This window comes from Podarcis erhardii (assembly GCF_964252035.2).
Source record: "Podarcis erhardii genome assembly, chromosome: 8".
Taxonomy (NCBI): domain Eukaryota; kingdom Metazoa; phylum Chordata; class Lepidosauria; order Squamata; family Lacertidae; genus Podarcis; species Podarcis erhardii.
The window spans coordinates 26,265,075-26,285,536 of NC_138499.1; the positions used below are offsets into that span (position 1 = coordinate 26,265,075).

The 20,462-nt window shown below is 42.1% G+C and overlaps 1 protein-coding gene across 1 annotated transcript in view; it reads left to right on the forward strand.

Moving 5' to 3' along the window:
* CDH17 (cadherin 17) overlaps nt 1–20,462 on the forward strand; it is a 29,276-nt gene that overhangs the window by 1,201 nt on the left and 7,613 nt on the right. Inside the window, exons 2-14 of the mRNA XM_081874145.1 lie at nt 615–700; nt 6,598–6,699; nt 6,795–6,929; nt 8,107–8,245; nt 9,381–9,539; nt 11,673–11,872; nt 12,253–12,387; nt 13,338–13,491; nt 13,951–14,166; nt 15,456–15,532; nt 16,183–16,374; nt 17,396–17,640; nt 19,703–19,833. Of these exons, the coding sequence (XP_081730271.1) occupies nt 632–700; nt 6,598–6,699; nt 6,795–6,929; nt 8,107–8,245; nt 9,381–9,539; nt 11,673–11,872; nt 12,253–12,387; nt 13,338–13,491; nt 13,951–14,166; nt 15,456–15,532; nt 16,183–16,374; nt 17,396–17,640; nt 19,703–19,833 (1,954 nt within the window). The 5' untranslated portion in view covers nt 615–631. The remainder of the gene's footprint in view (nt 1–614; nt 701–6,597; nt 6,700–6,794; nt 6,930–8,106; nt 8,246–9,380; nt 9,540–11,672; nt 11,873–12,252; nt 12,388–13,337; nt 13,492–13,950; nt 14,167–15,455; nt 15,533–16,182; nt 16,375–17,395; nt 17,641–19,702; nt 19,834–20,462) is intronic.

Genomic DNA, 20,462 nt, shown 5'->3' on the forward strand with positions numbered 1-20,462 from the left:
TTCTGACTGAGGAGGGAAACCTTTGGATCCAATCCGTCTGCTTGCTGTGGGGCAGAAGAAGGGACTTATTGCAAAGGAGACCCTATGCACCATAATCTGTGCTTGTCCTACCTTCCTGCCAACTCCCCTTGCTTAACTGGTGATTTGCTTTGTCTGAGTTCTCCTTTTATCTAAAAAGAAAATCTGATATCTACTACCTCCTAATGAACAAAGGGGAGTCATATCCTCGTGGGAAAGGGATTTTCTGTCTGGAGAGGCCCCATGGTGGTTCGCAGTGGTGGCTGCTGCCCATTGTGACAGGCAGGGAGGCCAACAGTAGATGTCGCCAGAGGGGCTGAACCAGCTAATTCTGGTTTTATTCCTGTCCTCCTCCCTGCAGAGTTCTACCAGGGGCAACACTAAGGAGAAAGCTGACAGGCAGTGGCAGCCCCTGAATTGGTTGTAAGGAACAAAACAGGCAGGTGGGGCTGGCTGAGGGGAAACTGAGGTTGGTGGGCCAGCGCTCCATTAGCCCCTTCCACTGGTAGTACAGTTGAATGGAGTTACTTGCTTGCCTGAACATTTAAACCTGCTCATAAAAGCTACTCGATATCTTTTCTGTGAATGTTTTATAGGAATTGGAATAATTGGAATGGAAGTTCTCACCAAGATGCTTAAAATATATCCACATCACTTTGGGTGTCTCCTCATACTTCATCTGGTAAGTCAAGAAACACCATAGGAACTCTCTAAATAACTATTTGGGAAGAAACACTTTATTCTGGCCATATGCCATGGCAAGTTCAGAGATCACGATGGGAAAAGTCTTTCGTTGTGTGCTTTGTTTGTTAATTTATTTATTTATACATTTTCTAATTTGCGCTAATCCAGAGGATCATGGCAGGAAAATCAATGTCCTTTTCCCACAGCAGCAACAGATAGATAGGAGACAGGGATTGTCCCTTGTTTGAGTTAATGAATGTGGAGAAATTGCTTGTGAAAATTTATCAGCATTATAGAGTGACTTTCTCCTGGTGTAAAGTTTTTGTATGCTTTCTTTGGGCAATATATACATTTTCGCAAGCAATTTCTCCATATGTAATGCGTTTTTTTGTAATTTTCATGAATACAGTGGTATCTTGGGTTAAGTACTTAATTCGTTCCGTACGTCCGTTCTTAACTTGAAACTGGTCTTAAGCTGAAGCACCACTTTAGCTAATGGGGCCTCCTGCTGCTGCCCTGCCGCCGGAGCACGATTTCTGTTCTCATCCTGAAGCAAAGTTCTTAACCCGAGGTACTATTTCTGGGTTAGCGGAGTCTGTAACCTGAAGCGTCTTTAACCTGAAGCGTATGTAACCCAAGGTACCACTGTATGTGTATTTTATGCATTCTTTCCCCTAACAGACACATTTTTGTACAACTGGAGAATCGCACCGCAAAATTTAGAGAAGCATGAGTTTTGAAAGATAATTGCTGTCTGGTTTGTGCATTGCTTTAGGAAGTGAGAATTAAGGAGTCAAATATCTTCCCCATTCCTAGCAATAAGTGATGCCATTCCCACACCTGCACAATTTTGGGAAACATTTTTTTTAAAAAAAATACTTTCATTTTTAAAATTAATCTTCAAGAAAGTTTGGAAGCTGTTCAGTTCCTAACTATACAATACCAGCACAGGAGAAAGCAGCAAACAGCATGAAGACTAACATAGTAGAGCAATGCATCACCCATTTGTAAACCTTTCGTTTTAAATTTTTGGAGAGAAAAAATTGGGATCTGCTTCTTGAGTCCCACCTTGGGATGGGGGAGAAATTTGTTTCACTTTACATTTTTAGACAAACCACCCTAATTTTCACTACCTGAAACAGTATACACAAACCAAAAGACAGCCATTCTCTGGAATTTGTCATGCAGGGCCCCAAGAAGAAGAAGAAAAGTTTTAAGATTTGTATTTTAGGGGAAAATGTGAATAAAAATGCATATGCTTCTGAGAATAACATATTGTTACAGGCCACCCAAATCTGCATAGCAGTGTGAGATTCGAGGAGTTTCAGCTGCATTCACCCAGGGTCTGTGTTTCCTTTCGGACAATGAGGCACAGCAGAGACTGTGGTGTCTTCCTGATATATGGTTTATTTACACACAGTGGGTTTTTTCTGAGGGGACGCAGGGGTATGCATACCCCTAAAAATTTTGTGAACCTAAGTTTGGCCTCATTGAGGGTCAATATTTCAATATGAGTAGGAAAATGAGAGTCCCCCTAAACATTTTTTTTAAAAGAAAAAAGCACTGTTTACACATATATCAAACCTGAGCCGATGATGGAGGTTCTGACAGCACTGAGGCTCCAAGATGTTCTTGCTTCTTCCACAGTCACAGCAGCCTTGAATTTAAGCAGACCTCAGCCATTGCTCCCTGACTCTCCCTCCATCCTGCTGCTTACTATCTCCAGTGCAACCCTAACTCCTAACAGCAATCCTAACACCTCCACTCCGAAAACGCTGGCGCTGGCTTTTAAAACTAACTTTCAGTTGAGGGAGGGAGCCCACTCATTTGCAAATGAGATTTACCCTTGATCTTTTGTCATCCTGATCATTCATTCCATCACCCCCCCCCCCCGCCCCAGACTACTCCCTCAAGTTAGTCCTGGCTTAATTAGCTTTTGACACACCACAGGAAGCAAACCTACACATGTCTACTCAGATGTTTACCCCATCCTATTTAATGGGACTTCCAATTAACTTTGCATAGGATTGCAGTCTGTTAGGACAAGTAGAAATCTGTGTGCCTTTGGGGTAGAGGTATTAGAAGCAATACTTTAGCATGTTGACACTCAACTAAACCCTTTGCCCAGGCGCTCCCTTACAATTGAGCTGTATGTTGTCATCCTTGAGCTGGATATCTATGGAAAGAAATACAATATTTAAAATATATATCAAATTAAGTTAAATTATTCCCTCTATTTCTAAAGTTCAGAGGGGAATGTGTATCCTTATGTAGCCAGAGAGGAATAATATATCACCAAGCTTATGGGAACCCTGAGGTTGGCAGAAGTACAAAAATCCTTTGGAAGAAAACCCCCAAAATAGCCCCATGAAGACTGAAGCAGACTCAGTGGCCATGGAATGCTGACATATTGCTGGGGAAGCGAGTGGGATTGGAATGGAGTATTTTTGAGAAGGGTGTGGCTGGTTAAACAGCAATACTCCACTCTGCAAAAATTTGTTGCAGATCCCACTTGTCAATAGCACAATACCTGTTTGTCTGTGAGAACCAAATGTCCACTTACATTTAAAAAAGCAGATATATTTCATAATTATATTGTGGAACACGCACCCAACAACACTTCCTCACACCTCTGTCTTGATATATGGCATGATTGGATTTAACCTAATTGGTTTTTCAGCACCAAATTAACTGGTTTGTTGTCATCAGACATACGCAGCACAGTCCAGTATCAGTGACCCACACTACATTATGCCCACAAACTACATATTCATCTCCTTGAAGTCCCCATGACTTTTGTGTGTCTGATTCGGGGTACACTTTTCCCCAGGCAGGGGATCTGGATTGGCTTCTCCCTCTGCAAATCAGACAAGCCGTAGGCAGGAGTGGCCCAAGACATTTTGCACCTTCCCAAATCCATGTCCAGAAGCCAATCAGACTGGCAGTGGTATCTTGCTTTAATAGCTATCCTGTAACAGTATTCTCATTGGCAGTAGGGAGCAGCAAGCTACCTTAGACCACACAACACAAGCCATTTGGCACACACAGCTCTGTCCTCCAACACCTGTCCACCCAGCACTGCCGCCTGAGGCAGCTATCTCTGCTGGTATAGCTTGCCCTGGGAGTATAAAGGGTAAAGGGTAAAGGACTCCTGGACAGTGAAGTCCAGTCAAAGGCGACTATGGGATTGACGCGCTCATCTTGCTTTCAGCCGACGTTTGTCTGCAGACAGCTTTCTGGGTCATGTGGCCAGAATGACTAAACCGCTTCTGGCTCAACAGGACACTGCTGGACGGAAACCAGAGCACACGGAAAAGCCATTTACCTTCCTGCCACAGTGGTACCTAGTGTGCTTTCAAACTGCTAGATTAGGCATGAGCTGGGACAGAGCAACAGGAGCTCACCCTGTTGCGGGGATTTGAACCGCCGACCTTCTGTTCAGCAAGACCAAGAGGCTCAGTGGTTTAGTAATGGTCAGTCCCCTACTGAACAAATGATAAGGATGGCTCACGCTTCCTGCATATTCTAAAGGAAACAAATATATCTGCTTTCTAATCTGCTGCAAGAGAACAGGAAACCTTGTTGTAGACATGGAACCATGGATTTTTGTACTATGGCTGCTGCCTCTGCCCTGATGTGAGATCCTATGAATCATCATGCTGCTTTTAAAATATTTCTTGCCAGGGATTTTACTGACGGTTGAAACTGTCCTTTGCTTGCAGCCATTTTATGCAGGCGTTGGAGCAGCTGCCAAACAGTAAATGGAACGAGGAAATAGAAGGAAGTGCCCCTCCTCACTGTTTCATTAAATAATGATTCACCAGGCAGCCCAACATTTTACAGCTCACATAAAACATTTCTAATTGACAGGGAAGGATCTATACACTGATATAAGAACTAAACTTTGAACCCTGGATTTCGGTTAGAGAATTGGACTTTGCTCTTTCCAAACAGACATATTTCCCTATAAAATATGACAAAAGGAGACCTCTATAAACACTTCACCCAATAAAAGATCTTGTTTAATTATACAGAGCTCAGTGTATTCCTTTCACCCATTTCGAAGAAAGGAAATGCTATGAACATCATTGGGGCCTTTGGCACAATGTAAGCTAGTGGAACAGATAAACTAGAGAACTAGAGAACCTAAATTAGGATAGGAGCACACACACAATTTAAAATGGAGAGACATTCATGCATAATTGCTAAACCATGGCTTGGCCATCAAGGGCATGCATATTCCCGTTTCTCCTCACATGTTCTGATTCTGTAACTTAGTCCCACAAATCAAGCAACCAACAGGTTGTCTCTAAGACAGAATCTGAAAATCACTTCAGATCATTGGTTCCAGTTCTGGTTTAGAAGCAATCTCTAGTTTATCAGAACTGGGCATCATAGTAAACTATGGCTTGGCCAAACCAGGAAGTGAAGGAAGAAGCTAGAGCTTGAGATGGTGAGATGGAAGGGGAATAGGAGGAAGGAGCACATAAGCCTGAGCTGGTGTAGTGAGAGAGAAATGCCTCACCTTCTACTCTGGCAGGTGTGAACTAGCAGAGCTTGAGAAGCAGCAGTGTATCTGCCACTCTGCTCTACCTAATAATAATAATAATAATAATAATAATAATAATAATAATAATTTATTATTTATACCCCGCCCATCTGGCTGGGCCTCCCCGGCCACTCTGGGCGGCTTCCAAAAGAATACTTTGGATTGCTCTGAAATTAAAACAAAGGTTCCCCAGCTGTAAGAACTTGTAGAACAGATGATTGTATATGTATTTATAATGAAGGATAAAGGCAAAGAAGAAAAGGTAAAACAGTTGATTAAAGGACAGAGAATGATACTCCTTTTCAAGTATTCATTCTTTGGAAAAAAAATGGAACTAGAACAAAAATTTCCTCAGAACACAGTGTTAGTTGTGGGCTGTTCTATGTACAAGCAAAATATATTAAGGGGTGGGAGGTGAGGGATCACTAGAAAATGGACTCCATGCCAAATGTTTGTCTTTGGCAAAAAAGACCACCTTAGCCTTCGCAGTATCAGTCAAATGAAAGTCTGAAAGAAATGTCCCATGTGCCTTTAGTTTAGAAGGGCAATAGAGCATATGCATTGGAAAAAGCTTTGCTTTACAGCATCTATTATCTCTACAGGAGCTCTTGCAAGATACTAGGTGGGGAATCAACCTTCAAACAACATGTGCACATGCAACACTTTAATGGACTGTTGAACTTGAGTCATTCCACCCACCCATGAATGCTCTGTAGTCACCCTAGCATTTATGACAAAAGGCAATATACCCTGATCCTATTGTGGAAACAGCATATAAGAACTATGCGTCTGTTACAAAATGCATGTTTGGCTCCAGAAGGTAGCTACTTGCATTTCATGAGCTCAGTGGGACCAACTTTCAAGTGTGTGTAGGATTGCATCTTTACTTACACAGGCTTCATTGTTCTAAGCAGCATGATTGAGTTTGCAAATACTCACAGTAATGCTAAATCTTCCATTTTCACCATTCACATTTTCTAGTGGGGAACTGCAAAGGAACGAAACCAATTCACATTCTATATCTGATTATTTTTGAACTCTAAAATCTGAAAGTCAGATTCTCTTGTGGGCATCTCTGGATTGCTTAGACTTCTGCAAATTTCACAAATAAAAACTTAGAAGCTATGTTACTGCTAAATATCTATCTATTCATCTATATTATTGTATCACACAGTATCTATCAAATGTTGTAAGGAGAAATTTCCTTTTTCAGCCAATGCAGTGTCACCACTGCTGCAACAATGACAGAAAATTACAATTATATCACCCTGGTAGGAGGACCAAAGTTTTATTAATTAATATGGACAATATTAATAATCTGGGACCCTTTCTCATTTTTCCTGCAGGTCATTTGCCAAGGTACAGATGACCCAAATATAAGTGGGCCTCTGGAGGACAAGACTTTTTCTGTTCAAGAGGGGAGGACAGGAATCACCTATATCTATCGGGTAAAAGGATGTCTAAAGTCTTCACTTTCAAAACTGTTTGATATTTGAGAATGGGAAACTGGAGTTCTGATTTGTTTCTTTTCCTCATGTACTAGTTTACATTGCAACCTCCGACTGTCAGGCTGAGACTGACTGGTGTGACAGACGGCAAAATATCTATTTACTCGATAGATACTCTGTATGTTAATGGGTCTCTGGACTGGGAAACCAAAAACGTCTACAATCTACAGGTAAAAGAAAGATGTGACATTTTTGTTTCTTTCTAATATTTTATTTAAATACTCCCAGTCAAAGCCCTCTCAAGTTGGCTTCCAAGTAAACTATAATTAAATACAGCCATAAAAATGAATAAAAACCAGTCATAAAAGCAACATCCATCTCAAAAAATACTAACCCATCACAATGACCATAGGGACATGGGAAGCTGCCTTACACACCAAGTTACATCACTGATCCATCTTACCCAGTACTGACTGCACTGGCTGGCAGTAGCTCTCCAGGGTTTCAGACCAGAAATCTTTCCCACTCCTACCTGGAAATGCTAGAGATTGAACCTAGGAGCCTTTGCATGCAAGACAGAAACTCTACCACTGACCTATGGCCCTTTCCCTTAGAACCAATAGGTAAAGGTAAAAGGTAAAGGACCCCTGGATGGTTAAGTCCAATCAAAGGCAACTATGAGATTGTGGTGCTCATATCGCTTTCAGGCTGAGGGAGCCAGTGTTTGTCCACAGACAACTTTCTGGGTCATGTGGCCAGCATGACTAAACCATTTCTGGCGCAACGGAACACCGTGACGGAAACCAGAGCACACGGAAATGCTGTTTACCTTCCTGCCGCAGTGGTACCTATTTATCTACTTGCACTGGCATGCTTATGAACTGCTCGGCCCTAGGAATTGGCTCCTATGACTCAGCTGCAGGCGTTATTGGACTCTTAGGGTATACTCAGGGCTTTTTTCCAACTGGAACTCATAGTAACTTTGTTCCGGCACCTTTCAGGTTGGCACCATTGCCATTATAAGAGAACAAGGGAGACGTTCATGGTGAGTTCTGGCACCTCTTTTTCTAGAAAAATAGTACTGGGTATACTGATTATTTGGACCTATTCCAATTTAGGTTCAGTCCTAGATCCGGGACCAAATGAGCTTTCATCGCCTAATGAATGATCATTATCAAGAGAAGGATGATATGAAGCAGAGGAGGGGAAACCACAATGGTATTTCCATAACACTCCTAACATGCAGATCCATCCTAGCCAATTCAACTCAAACATGGAACGACAAAACTTTGTGACTTACTGTAAACTGCTTAAAGGTTTTGTTACAATGAGGTGGTATCTAAATCTTGTTTGATATACTTAATGAATGACCTTGTTTTGATATCTCTTCTTTCTGCCTCAAATTAGGTGGAAGGTCTGGATGAAAATGGGCAGAGAGTGAAAGGCCCATATTCTATCACAATAAATGTTATCGATGTCAATGACAACCCTCCACAATTTTCGCAGAGAGAGTACTTCGCAGCGGTGAGACAAAACTCCCGCCCAGGTATTTATTTCAACATTTACTTGACATTATTTGGGGCTTGTAATGATTGACAAATATGACATTGAGATTAACTTAAAACTGTGATTGTCAAGCTGCATCTGAGGTGTATTTTGCCAAGTGGCCTAGAACACCACAGGAAGAAAGGGGGGAAAGCAGAGGAGCTAAAATTTTCATAGACATTTCCAATGCTACTCTTTCGTTAATGAAGAGGTTATCCACTTCCCAAGTACAACTTGTGCCATCACTAAGCATACAATTGCAGGGGATCCCTGATCTCATGACTCTCCAGTTTGCGTGCATATGTGTTTCAGTTGTGTGTTTGGTACCTCATCTGGAAAGCTGTGCTCATTGTGGGCTGAGTAGTATATTATCCCACTTCTTTTCAAGTGGATATGGTTGAGCTTGGCCAAATCATCCCACTTCTACATTTTTCCCCCCTCTGGGTACCGCAGCTGGGAACGTGAACCTGAAAGCTGACAAAATGGAGATTCAAATGACATAAAATAAGAGGGCAAATACACAGTAGTCATGAAGCCCAGAAAGGTGGTGGGATTTTTTTTTGTAATTTCAAGTAAAATCAGCCAGAGGTAATTCAACCCTTTATCTTTTTATGTGGCATGGCAACCATTTATTTGTTTTGTGTGCCATGAAGACCAAATGAGAAAGCCACTTTGAACTCACAGAAACTTATGGAGAGATCTACCTGATTAAGGACTCAGGTTATTATTGTGCCTGTCTGATATGCAGATACCAGATTGTCTGTTGTCATTCTCTTAACAGGATCAGCCACTTTTGTCTTTGTTCGTGGTATATGTTTATTTATAGTTAGATATGCTTGTTCCAAGCTGTGAAAATAAAAAAATAAATTTCTAAATAAATAAGCCCAGAAAGTTAAAAATCCCAATGTGAAAGGTCACGATCATATTTTTACCTAGTGTGCTAGAATGCCAAGAAGACCTATTGATTTTCTATTTTATAAACCAGGAATTTTGCTCTTTATTGTTCTGAAAACATTGCCCGGTTCCTTTAAACTAGGAAATTGTGGATTACTGTCGGTGGTTTGTCTTCAGGGGAGAATGATATCTTCTGTTTGTCTTTTTGATATGTCTTTATTTTTCTTTTTACACCCAAACAGGAAAGCCCTTCACATACGTCACTGCTACTGATCGTGATGATCCCACCACTCCTCATGCACAACTGAGCTACAGCATTAGCAAACATTTCCCAGACCCTCATCAAACGATGCTTTTCCAGATTAACAATGTCACTGGAGCAATTTCCACAACTGCTGCTGGTAGGCAAGTCTACTTGTGGAACCAAGTTCCAAACAACTAAGCAGTCTGACTTGAAAAATTGGGCCAACCATTGTTAATAATATAAGGTGGTCACATCCAAACCCCTCCCCTCCCCCAGTTTCTGAACGACTTAGATTTGTGGGCAAGAAGCAGCTTTGCAAATGTGCCTTGAATTTGTGAGTGAATGCCTAGTACAAACCAATAGCAAAACACCCTATATGTTTTAGTGAATGTGAGATCAGATTTTATGCTACTTTTATTAGTTGTTTTGCCCTCTGAGAAAAAGGTAGAAGCCAGAAAAAGACATATACCCCCAGACATTGACTCCATACAGATATACAGTGGTATCTCGGTTTACAAACTTAATCCATTCTGGAAGTCAGTTCTTAAACCGAAACTGTTCTTAAACTGAGGTGCGGTTTCCCTAATGAGGCCTCCCACCGCCGGTGCCCTTCCACCATATGAATTCTGTTCTTAGACCAAGGTAAAGTTCGCAAACCGGGACACTACTTCCAGTTTTGTGGAGTTTGTAAACCAAATTGTTCATAAACAGGATAGTTCTTAAACCGAGGTACCACTGTACTGTTAAGTCTGTATGTAAACCATGGCTTGCAAAGTTGGACATAGATTTAGGAACGTGCATTCCCTCCCTCCTTTTTTTGAATTAAGTTCCTCCTCCCTTCCTTTGCCCGTATTAGGTATGGTTTAGTTTTACATGTGCAGCAATGTAGGTGATTACATTTAAGACCCTTTATGTTTGGGTACTAGATTACTTGCAAGACTACCATCCCTCATATATGAACCTGACTTCTTGCTGAAGACATAAGCACAGGCTCTCTTAAGTGTTCCAGCTATCTCAGTGGTCTGTCTTGTCAGGATCAAGGAAAGAAAGTCTTATCAGAAGTTATATCAAGGCTTTGGACATCTCTCCTAAATAAGGATTGTCTTGCCTCAAACTCCTACAATCTTCTGCCATATGTTAAGATATTTCTTGTTTTACTAAGGCTACATGTCCAACCTAGTTTTAGGGCGCAATCCTAATTTCTCCCCGCTCCTGCTGATGGGGTTTTGCAGAGCAGTACGGCCATGTGGCCAGGTTTGGCAGCTGGCAAGACACCCGCTGAACCCAGATACCAGGGCGGAGGGACACGCTGGGCATAAAGGAGGGATTGGATTGTGCCACCGCCTAGGACAATTCTTTTCCTGCAGTTTCTACGGAATATTCTTTGTTTCAAATCATCATCATCATCTCACTGTTTCAAACTGAAGTGTGCTGTCATTTTGGATCTTATTGTTCTCCATTTATGCTAGGAAGAGGCATGATTTTGTAGGAGAGGCATGATATAATTGTTTTAAATTAGAGGAACGTATACACCAGGCATAGGCAAACTCGGCCATCCAGATATTCTTGGGACTACAATTCCCATCATCCCTGACCACTGGTCCTGTTAGCTAGGGATGATGGGAGCTGTAGTCCCAAAACATCTGGAGGACCGAGTTTGCCTATGCCTGGTATACACCAATGAAGGACACGAGGGAGGAATTCATTCTAGAGAGAAGAAAAGAGGGGGAGGCATGTGAATTTTTAGTGACAGGTGAACCATGATTTTCAAGGAATGAGTATCATGGTTTTGCTAGAAAGCAAAGGGAGAGGTAGAGAAAGGTATCTAAAGGAGACATTATGATAACTGCTGTTGATGTACATGTAACCCAGCTAACAAAATGCTTGTGTTTTTCACCAGGAGTAATGGGTTCAGTACCTGTCATCAGTAGTTATGTGATTATGACATTTACGTGAGCTGCTAAAAAGATAGCCATGGTTAAGGTTGCCAAGCAGTGCTTTTTTCTGGGGGGTTGCAGCGGTACCCATACCCCTAAACATTTTGTGAATCCAAGTTTGGCTTCATTGAGGGGCAGTATTTCAATATGAGTAGGAAAATGAGAGTACTTCTTAATATTTTTAAAGAAAAAAAGCACTGCTGCCAAGTGAAGGGAGAGGGAATTTTCTCTGGGTGAAAAAGGCATGTCATTATTTGCAACCTTTGCAATGCTACATTTGTAGAGGGCTTTTGTCAAGAGAATGTTGGTGCCAGTTCAATAATTGTTTCATGTATTCTCTGTTTGATTTCCAGGAGCTAAGTATTTAAATCCAGCAGATGGGATCAATTATACCATCGCTGTGAGAGTAAAAGATATGGCAGGGCAGTCAGAGAATTCCTTCCCCAGCGATGCTGACGTGATTGTCACCGTGTTGGAAAACCTCTGGAAGTCTCCTCCACTAGTAAAGCTCAAGGAAAATTCTACAGAGCCCCACCCCATGAGAATCACTCAGGTAAGATATGGCAATCGCCAACAAGCCCAGGAATCAAATCTACCATCCAAAGTCCGATTTCCAGTTTCCCCTATTTATATGCTCCATTCATCAATAAAACAATTGCTACAGATGTACAATTAGAAACTGGGTCACATCTCAGGGAAAACCTTTTTAAACAAAAATGTCTCCAATAGGCACCTAGCTATCATGATACTAGGCACCTGCCTTGATTCCAGAGGGCTGAAGTAGCAACACTAAAAGCCCAGTTTCTAGTACAAGCTAAGCACCCCTTTGGGGCATGTGGCACTCTCAACAGTGCCCAACTGAGGACCGCAGTTGCTAGGCATCGATATATGGAGGATTTAAACCTGCTGTTTTACTCTTCTTCGAAATGATAGGTGCAGTGGAATGATCCAGGTGCAAAATATGAAATCCGGCAAAAGGAAACGCCTCCCACTAAACTCCCATTTATGGTTGCCCAGAACGGGACTGTCTATGTAACTGAACCACTAGACAGAGAAGTAAAAGATGCAGTAAGTATTTGGGGACAGGGCTGTCAATATACTTTTAAAGATGGAGGAAGCTACGGTAAATGATTGTAGGCATGCCACTATTGCTACTCCCAATGTTGATCTGGTTTCTTTTTTTGTTTTGTTTGCATTGGCTGCACACTGAATCAGGGGTGGAGAAATGGTAGACATGCACCTATTTTTGGACTCCAACTCCAAATAACCTCTGGGCAGATCCATGCCACACATTTAAAGCACATGACTCCCCCCCCCCCGCCAAGAACAAACTGTAGTTTGTTATGGGCACTAGGAATTGTAGCTATGTGAAGGAAACTACAGTTCCCAGGATACTTTTGGGGAATTCATATGCTTTACATGTGAGCTGGGGGTGCTCTGAAACCAAGGTGTGGATCTGCCACTGGCCACCACGCCTGATGGTTAGCAATGATAGGAATTGTAGTCCAGTAACATCTGGAGGGCCAATGGTTAGGATGGATGAATCTGACGATTTTGGTTTCCTTCATGTCCCCCCTAACCTTAATTTCAATTGGATCCATTTCTACACCAGTTTGCCATTTTTTAACAGAAAAAACCCCTATGAAATTGTGTAAACATTTTTGTATGCATTTCCACTAACATACAGATTTTCGCAAGCAATTTCTCCTAATGCATTTCTATAATACATTTCCTAATATTCTGCACATTATTTTCACTGTTGTGCCTTTTTGTGCACAATTTCCCCTAATGTGTGCTTTTTCTGTACTCTTTTTTTTCTTGCATGGAAAAACTGCAGCGCAAATTTTTAAGGACTCACATATTGATTTGGAAAGTACAAATTTGGTCGATTTGCATTCAGATGCAAATGGAACCAATCCCGTCCCCCACTTCCATCCAGAGCTACATATCTCCCATTGCAGGACTAAAATAAACATTCACCATTGTTGCAATTCCTAATCACAATATTCCCATTTTAGTATTCCTTTTATGTGGTTGCAAAAGATAAAGAAGAAGACATAGCACTATCCTATCCACTGACCATTAACGTCACAGTTGAAGACATCAATGATAATCCCCCTGTGTGTGACAAAGCTTTGACTATATTTGAAGTTCAGGACAACGAACCTTCAGGTAAGGAAACATGACAAAAATTTACCAGACAGCTCCCTTGGAAACCAGATAGCTGAAACCAGTGTCAACCTTAATCACAGTGCCAATCAAATGTGAGCAAAGGTACAATCATTTTGAATTTGGACAGTTGTGCCTCTGATATATTTTACGGTGCATCAGTCCCTTGCCTGCAGGCTTGTATTACTAGCAGCTGCAAGAATAGTGGGGTCATTTCAGGCTCTTTGTTCTACATTATTTAAAATATTGTCTTTCTATTGCTTGGGATTGGTTCCTGAAATATTTTCACAAGCACTGCAAAGTCTGTAATCCTGCACATTCTTTAGCTGGGAGTTAACCCAACTGAACTCAATGGGGCTTACTTCTGGGTAGACACAGGCTCACACCACAACATGTTTTGTTTTCATCTGCCTTGTGTTTATTTGCTGCTCAACTAATTTTGACTTTCTTTGCCGCCACCAGGGAATTTCATAGGAACTTTTCATGCTTCGGACAGAGACCAGGAAAACAGTTTAAACTCCCGCCTATCCTACAGCATTGTGGATCAGAGCCCCAAAGTGCCTTCTGATAATATGTTTCGCATCGAACGTGGAACTGGGACAGTCAATTTACTTACCTCTGCCTTAAACAAGGAGCTAGTCTCTAACTACTCTTTGACGGTGGAGGTGACAGATTCAGGTTGGTATTGCGTGCCAAGGCCCTGTGACCCACAGTTTCCTAATGGATAATAAACACACAGACATGAGCATTTTGGTTTATGGGTTCAAATAGGCCACAACTTTATGGGTTACAGTTGTGAGCAGTTTGCCTTAGGCATTGGATGAAGCCAGGCTATATCTTGACTCCCGCCTGTCTGCAGGGACTCCATCTAAGGGTAAACCATCAATAGGGGGAGTCCTATGACTTACATCAAATAGGGGAACCCCAAGGGGTCCCTGTTAGGGTTGTGGCATGGCCCTAGCCCATGTCTGAGCATCAGACAGAATCCACACACATACATTGCGATTCCTTTAACAGGATACCCTTAATGAGGAGGGGCAGGCGGAGGCTACAAGCTCCCCTCCATCCAAACAAAAGCTTACCCAATGCCTAACCTCACAAAGCTGTGACGATTGCTGTGAGGTAGACGAAAACCAAATGGTTGGTGCCACTTTGCCAAGTGGAAAAAAAATCCTACCTGGCCCCAACAATATGTCCATCACCCATAGATTTCCACTCTGACGACTTCTTCTTCTTCTTCTTCTTCTTCTTCTTCTTCTTCTTCACATTTTTTATTGGTTTTTAAACATCACCAATAAAACGGCATTATCATACTGACAGTTTTATTTTCAGTTCCTTTCCTAATAATCCCTCACATGGAATTTGCCATTGTAAAGATGAAAAACAACAACAACAACCCAGAAAGTTCCCATCGTTAAAATAACACAGTTAGCAACAGAGTAGAATAATAGAATAATCTTCCTAAATATCAAAATAGGCCTGAGTAGATGAAAATATAAGAAAAAGACCTACTGGATCAGGCCAATGGCCAATCCAGCCAAGCTCCCAGTTCTCACAGTGGCCAGACATATGCCCATGGGAATTCTGAACACAGCAGCAGTCTCTCCACTGGTATTCAAAGGTTTACTGCCCCCAGCAATGGAGGCTGACCATAGCCATCATGGCCAGTACCCATAAATGAGTTCTTAAATGTTCTTAAAACAACCAACTGATGAGGCCTTTGGGGAGGGTGTTCCAGAGGCTTAGTGCTACAGCTTGAAAAGCTCATCTCTGAGAGGTTTCTAGCTGGCAATTCATCTGTCTGCAGTATTGCTAGTTGGGTCTCCTCTGATGATCACAAAGAATAGTTTGGCTGGTCTCTAACAGCAGAGGAGGCCTGCTTGAAGTAGTCAATTGAAATGTTTGAGAACCCTTGTTCTACATAGAGCAGCCTTCGGCCTGATCCTGTCCTGTTCTTTTGCCAACAGTATTCCAAACGCTGTGCAACGTACGGATCAATGTCATTGATACCAACGATCAGATTCCAATCTTTGAAAAATTGGACGTGAGTGTTCTTTTAACTGGTTTTGCTTTTGTAGTAGCTAGAAAACGCCTGTCACTCGATCAGGGATCTTGGGACTCATCTACACGGAGGCAGAAAACATGTTTTAAATGTGTTGTAAAGTGCAGTATACAAATGTGACACTAGAGGGCAACAATGAGCTATGCACAATTCAATGTATTTTTCAAAACTTTTTTTAAAAAAAGCATTTGCACAGCGTTTTTTTATACGTGTGTAGATTCCACCTTGATCCAATAAATGATTGCCCCCTGACAATGAAAATGTGATATTGATGTAGAAGCAGGTTTTTGCGTATGCAGTTTCAGTTAGATATAAAATCATAGTGTTGGGCAGATTGTGGTAATACGGAGCCCAGAGTGAGGACATAATTTGGCACCCTCTCCCCTCTTGCCTTCCATGCACATGTTGTCAAATGTACTACGTCATAGTTTTGCATTGGTTTGGCACCTTGTGGGGGGGGGAACCCATCCCCACTACCCTAAACCAGGCGTTGTTTGGATGTGGCCCTTGTAGATGAGCGAGAGCCCACTGTCCACCTTTGTAACTGGTTCCATTGTCAAGCTATTTCTATCGTTAAGAAGTTTCTCTTCATCTGTTCTGGTTGTTGTTGTTGTTTCTTCTTTTCTCTTTAGTATGGCTCTATGACGCTTCCAGAAAACATACCATTGGGAACAGTAATACGGGAAATCCAAGCCACAGATGCTGACGAACCCTTCACTGGAAGCTCTCAGATTGAGTACACAATCAATAAGGGAGACCCCAACAACACTTTTACAATAGTGACAGATCCAAAAACAAACAGAGGATATGTTAAAATTAATAAGGTGAATAAATTTTGTTTCTTTCCCTGATGGATCATGAGTAAGCTTAACATTTAAGTGAGGAGGGCTTAAGAACTTGGCCATCCACTGAGGTAATTGGAGGAGACTCCTCTTGGCTACCCAACCTACAGAAATTAAGCAAGCTGTGACCAAGGGCTGGGCCTTCTCTATCCTGTCAGCAAGACCATGGAATGCTCTTCTCAGAGTTTTGTACCTAACTTCCAGTTTTTAAAAAATCTATTGGTGGGAATGAACCTGTTGTTCTCCAAATGTTGCAAGACCACAATTCCCATGACCCTGACCTTTGGCCATGCCGATTGGGGCCAATGGGAGCTGGAATCCTACAATAGTTGGAGGGCCATTCCTGCTTTACTGCATGGCAAAAACTGGTACAACACTAGTAATAATGCCTCTGAGGATGTTCAGAGCTAAATTTCCTCCGTATGGAGCAGCCATAGGGATTAGAGGACAGCTTTCAAGGCAGAGGTGGGACTTTCAAGAGTGCTTGGCTGCTCCCCCAACTCTCTCTTTAAAAATAAAATAAAATAATAAGCACTACAATGATGAGAGACTGCTAAATTTTCAGGGAGTGGAGATCACTACAGTTTTCCAAGTGGTCTCTTTCCATAGGTCTATGGTCTCATCCGCAATATACATTTGAAGTGCATTTAAAGCACAGGGCTTCCCCCAAAGATTCCTGGGATCTGTAGGCAACCCATCACAGAGCTGCAATACCCAGCATCCTTAGCAAACTACACTTCCCAAGGTTCTTTGGGGGCAGGTATGTGATTTAAACATAGGGTGTGGATGTGACCAAGATCCATTATTTGTTCACCTAGCTATTCCTGATACAGCTGGGTTTTTAACACTTGATTGGAAGCCTCCCAGAGTGGCTGGGGAAACTCAGCCAGATGGGTGGGCTATAAATAATAATAATATATTATTATTATTATTATTATTATTATTATTATTATTATTTATTATTATTATTATTATTATTATTATTCTCTCCCTGCTTTCCTAGACTCTTGATTTTGAAACAACTAATGTGTATAACCTCACAATCCAAGCCAAAAATCCTGAACCTCTTGTGTCTGGGGTACAGTACAATTCAAGCTCCATTGCTTACTTGAGAGTCATAGTTATTAATGTGGAAGAAGCACCAGTTTTTCTCAAAACCACTCATACAGTGGATATACCTGAAAATGCTACTGTGGGTACTTTTTTGACCACAGCGACTGCCTTTGATCCAGAGGGTGACTCAATAAGGTAAAGATGATTTTCTCTCTAAACTTAATCATGGTCCAAGTAGACTTTACGTTAATCATATTGTTGAATTAAGGGGGCCAGCTGCAACAGAGAGCGGGACTCCTGCAACTTTAAAGGTTGTGTAGAAGAGGGGATTTCAGGGGGAAAGAAGATAAACATTTCTCTGAAAGATGGACACTCAGGGCTTGTAACCGTGTAGACGTTGTATTTTTGCCCAGGCTTTCCCTGACCCATAAGATCGGACTCTGCTTTGATCTGTTTGAATTCCGCTCATACATATTTGTATTTTTTTCTGTATTGTTTCATTTATTTAACAAAATTTATATCCCGCAGGATTGTAATAAAACATTGAAGCGGTTTACAAAAAAAGCTACATTTAAATTATCAACAAAAGACAGAAACAGGTTTTTAAAGACATTCAAAAGTTAATTAAAATCAGCAGTAAGCTAAAAAGGAGATTAAAACTCATGTCGACATTTTATATGTCCAAATAGGCTTGCCTAAACAAAAATGTTTTAAGCTGATATTGAAAATAGTGTGGTGAAGGCTCCCAGTTGATGTCAGTAAGTCAGCAGTTCTATAAAGTGTAGTTTCTGCCGCACTAAAAGATCAATTTCTTACAAGAGCAGAAACAAGTATTATGTGGCACTTACTGGGTAAGGCCATCCCGCAAGTAAACCAGCCCCAAGCTATTAAGGGTTTAATATACAAATAGTAATGATTTGTGGATTTGGGACGTTGAGGTCTGTGGAATATACAAATAGTAACACCTTGAGCTTGGGACGTGGGTGGCGCTGTGGGTTAAACCACAGAGCCTAGGACTTGCTGATCAGAAGGTCGGCAGTTGGAATCCCCATGACGGGGTGAGCGCCCGTTGTTCTGTCCCTGCTCCTGCCAACCTAGCAGTTCGAAAGCCCGTCAAAGTGCAAGTAGATAAATAGGTACCGCTCCGGCGGGAAGGTAAACGGCGTTTCCGTGCGCTGCTCTGGTTCGCCAGAAGCGGCTTAGTCATGCTGGCCACATGACCCGGAAGCTGTATGCCGGCTCCCTCGGCCAATAAAGCGAGATGAGCGCCACAACCCCAGAGTCGGCCATGACTGGACCTAATGGTCAGGGATCCCTTTACCTTTTAAAACCTTGAGCGTAACCCAGTCTTTATTTTCATATGCTTTTATACTACTGTTTTACTGATTTTATGTTGTATTTTCGTTTTAGTGATACTGTTTTTATGTCAATTACTGCTTAAATACATACACTTACTGTATTTTTTGCTCCATAAGGCACACTTTTTTCTTCCTAAAAAGTAAGGGGAAATGTCTTTGCGTCTTATGGAGTGAATGTGTGGTCCCTGGAGCCGAATTGCCCAGCGGCAAAAAGCAGATCGTGCTTGCTTTTTTTTAGAAGGAGGGAAGGGAGTGTTGAAACAAAGCCGCTGAGCAGCTGATTGGCAAGGGATCGGGAGGGAGATAAGGGACTCTAGAGATAAAGGAGGCTGCCTGGGAGGGGGAGGTAAAAGGACATGGATCCTCAGGATTTTAGCATTGGGTCACCCCAAATTCACCATCAGATCACATAGCATGTCCATGGCTACAGCCTGCACCAAGAAAATAACCCACCCACTGTTGCCTGGGGCCACAATGGTGCAAAAACATGGTTACAAAGCAGGGATCCACATGGATCCGCAGGATTTTTGCATTGGGCTACCCCAAACTCACTGTCAAATCACATATCATGTCTGCGGCCACAGCATGAACCACAAAAATCATACATCCACTGTTTCATTCAGAATATTTTTTCTTGTTTTCCTCCTCTAAAAACTAGGTGCGTCTTACGGTCAGGTGAGTCTTATGGAGTGAAAAATACGGTATATACACTCAGGGAGTTGTGACCATTAGGTGTGGTTTCCCTTCCTTTCTTTACATTACAGAGAGGGGGAATGAGTCAACAGCGCTATGCAACTGTTTTGATAGGACATTCCTGCATCTGTAACCAGGGTCAGTGAAAGCACATCAGGCTTTATGAATAAGCTGGGTTCTTATATCTTGACCTTCTTCTTGCAAAGGTACGCGCTGAAAAGTGATGCCAGGAAGTGGCTGCGGATTGACCCTCTCAATGGCACAATATATACTGCTGCTCCGCTAGACCGGGAAACTCAACAAACCTACATGGTGCAAATAGTCGCAACTGAGCAAAGTAAGAAAAAGAAAGAAAAAAGAAAGGAACAAAGTGACTCCCAAATTAGAGGTGACCCAGGACAAAGTGCCCCTCCCTGGCAGGCCCACCCTACATTGGTGCCCCACCCCTTGCATATTGGGTGTCGATGGCACCACCATTAAAAATTTCACACAGTTCCCTGGACTGATGCTCTGGGATTTTTAAAAGGATAGCTTATAGCAGATGTTGGTGCCAATTGGCTACATACATAGCCTGGATAGATGATGATGATGATGATGATGATGATGATGATGATGATGATAATAATAATTTATTATTTGTACCCCGCCCATCTGGCTGGGTTTCCCCAGCCACTCTGGGCAGCTTCAAACAAAGATTAAAAATGCATTAAAATGTCACACATTAAAAACTTCCCTAAACAGGGCTGCCTTCAGATGTCTTCTAAATGTCAGGTAGTTGTTTATCTCTTTGACATCTGGTGGGAGGGCGTTCCACAGAGAGGGCGCCACTACTGAGAAGGCCCTCTGCCTGGTTCCCTGTAACTTGGCTTCTCGCAGTGAGGGAACCGCCAGAAGGCCCTCGGCGCTGGACCTCAGCGTTCGGGCAGAACGATGGGGGTGAAGACGCTTCTTCAGGTATACTGAGCC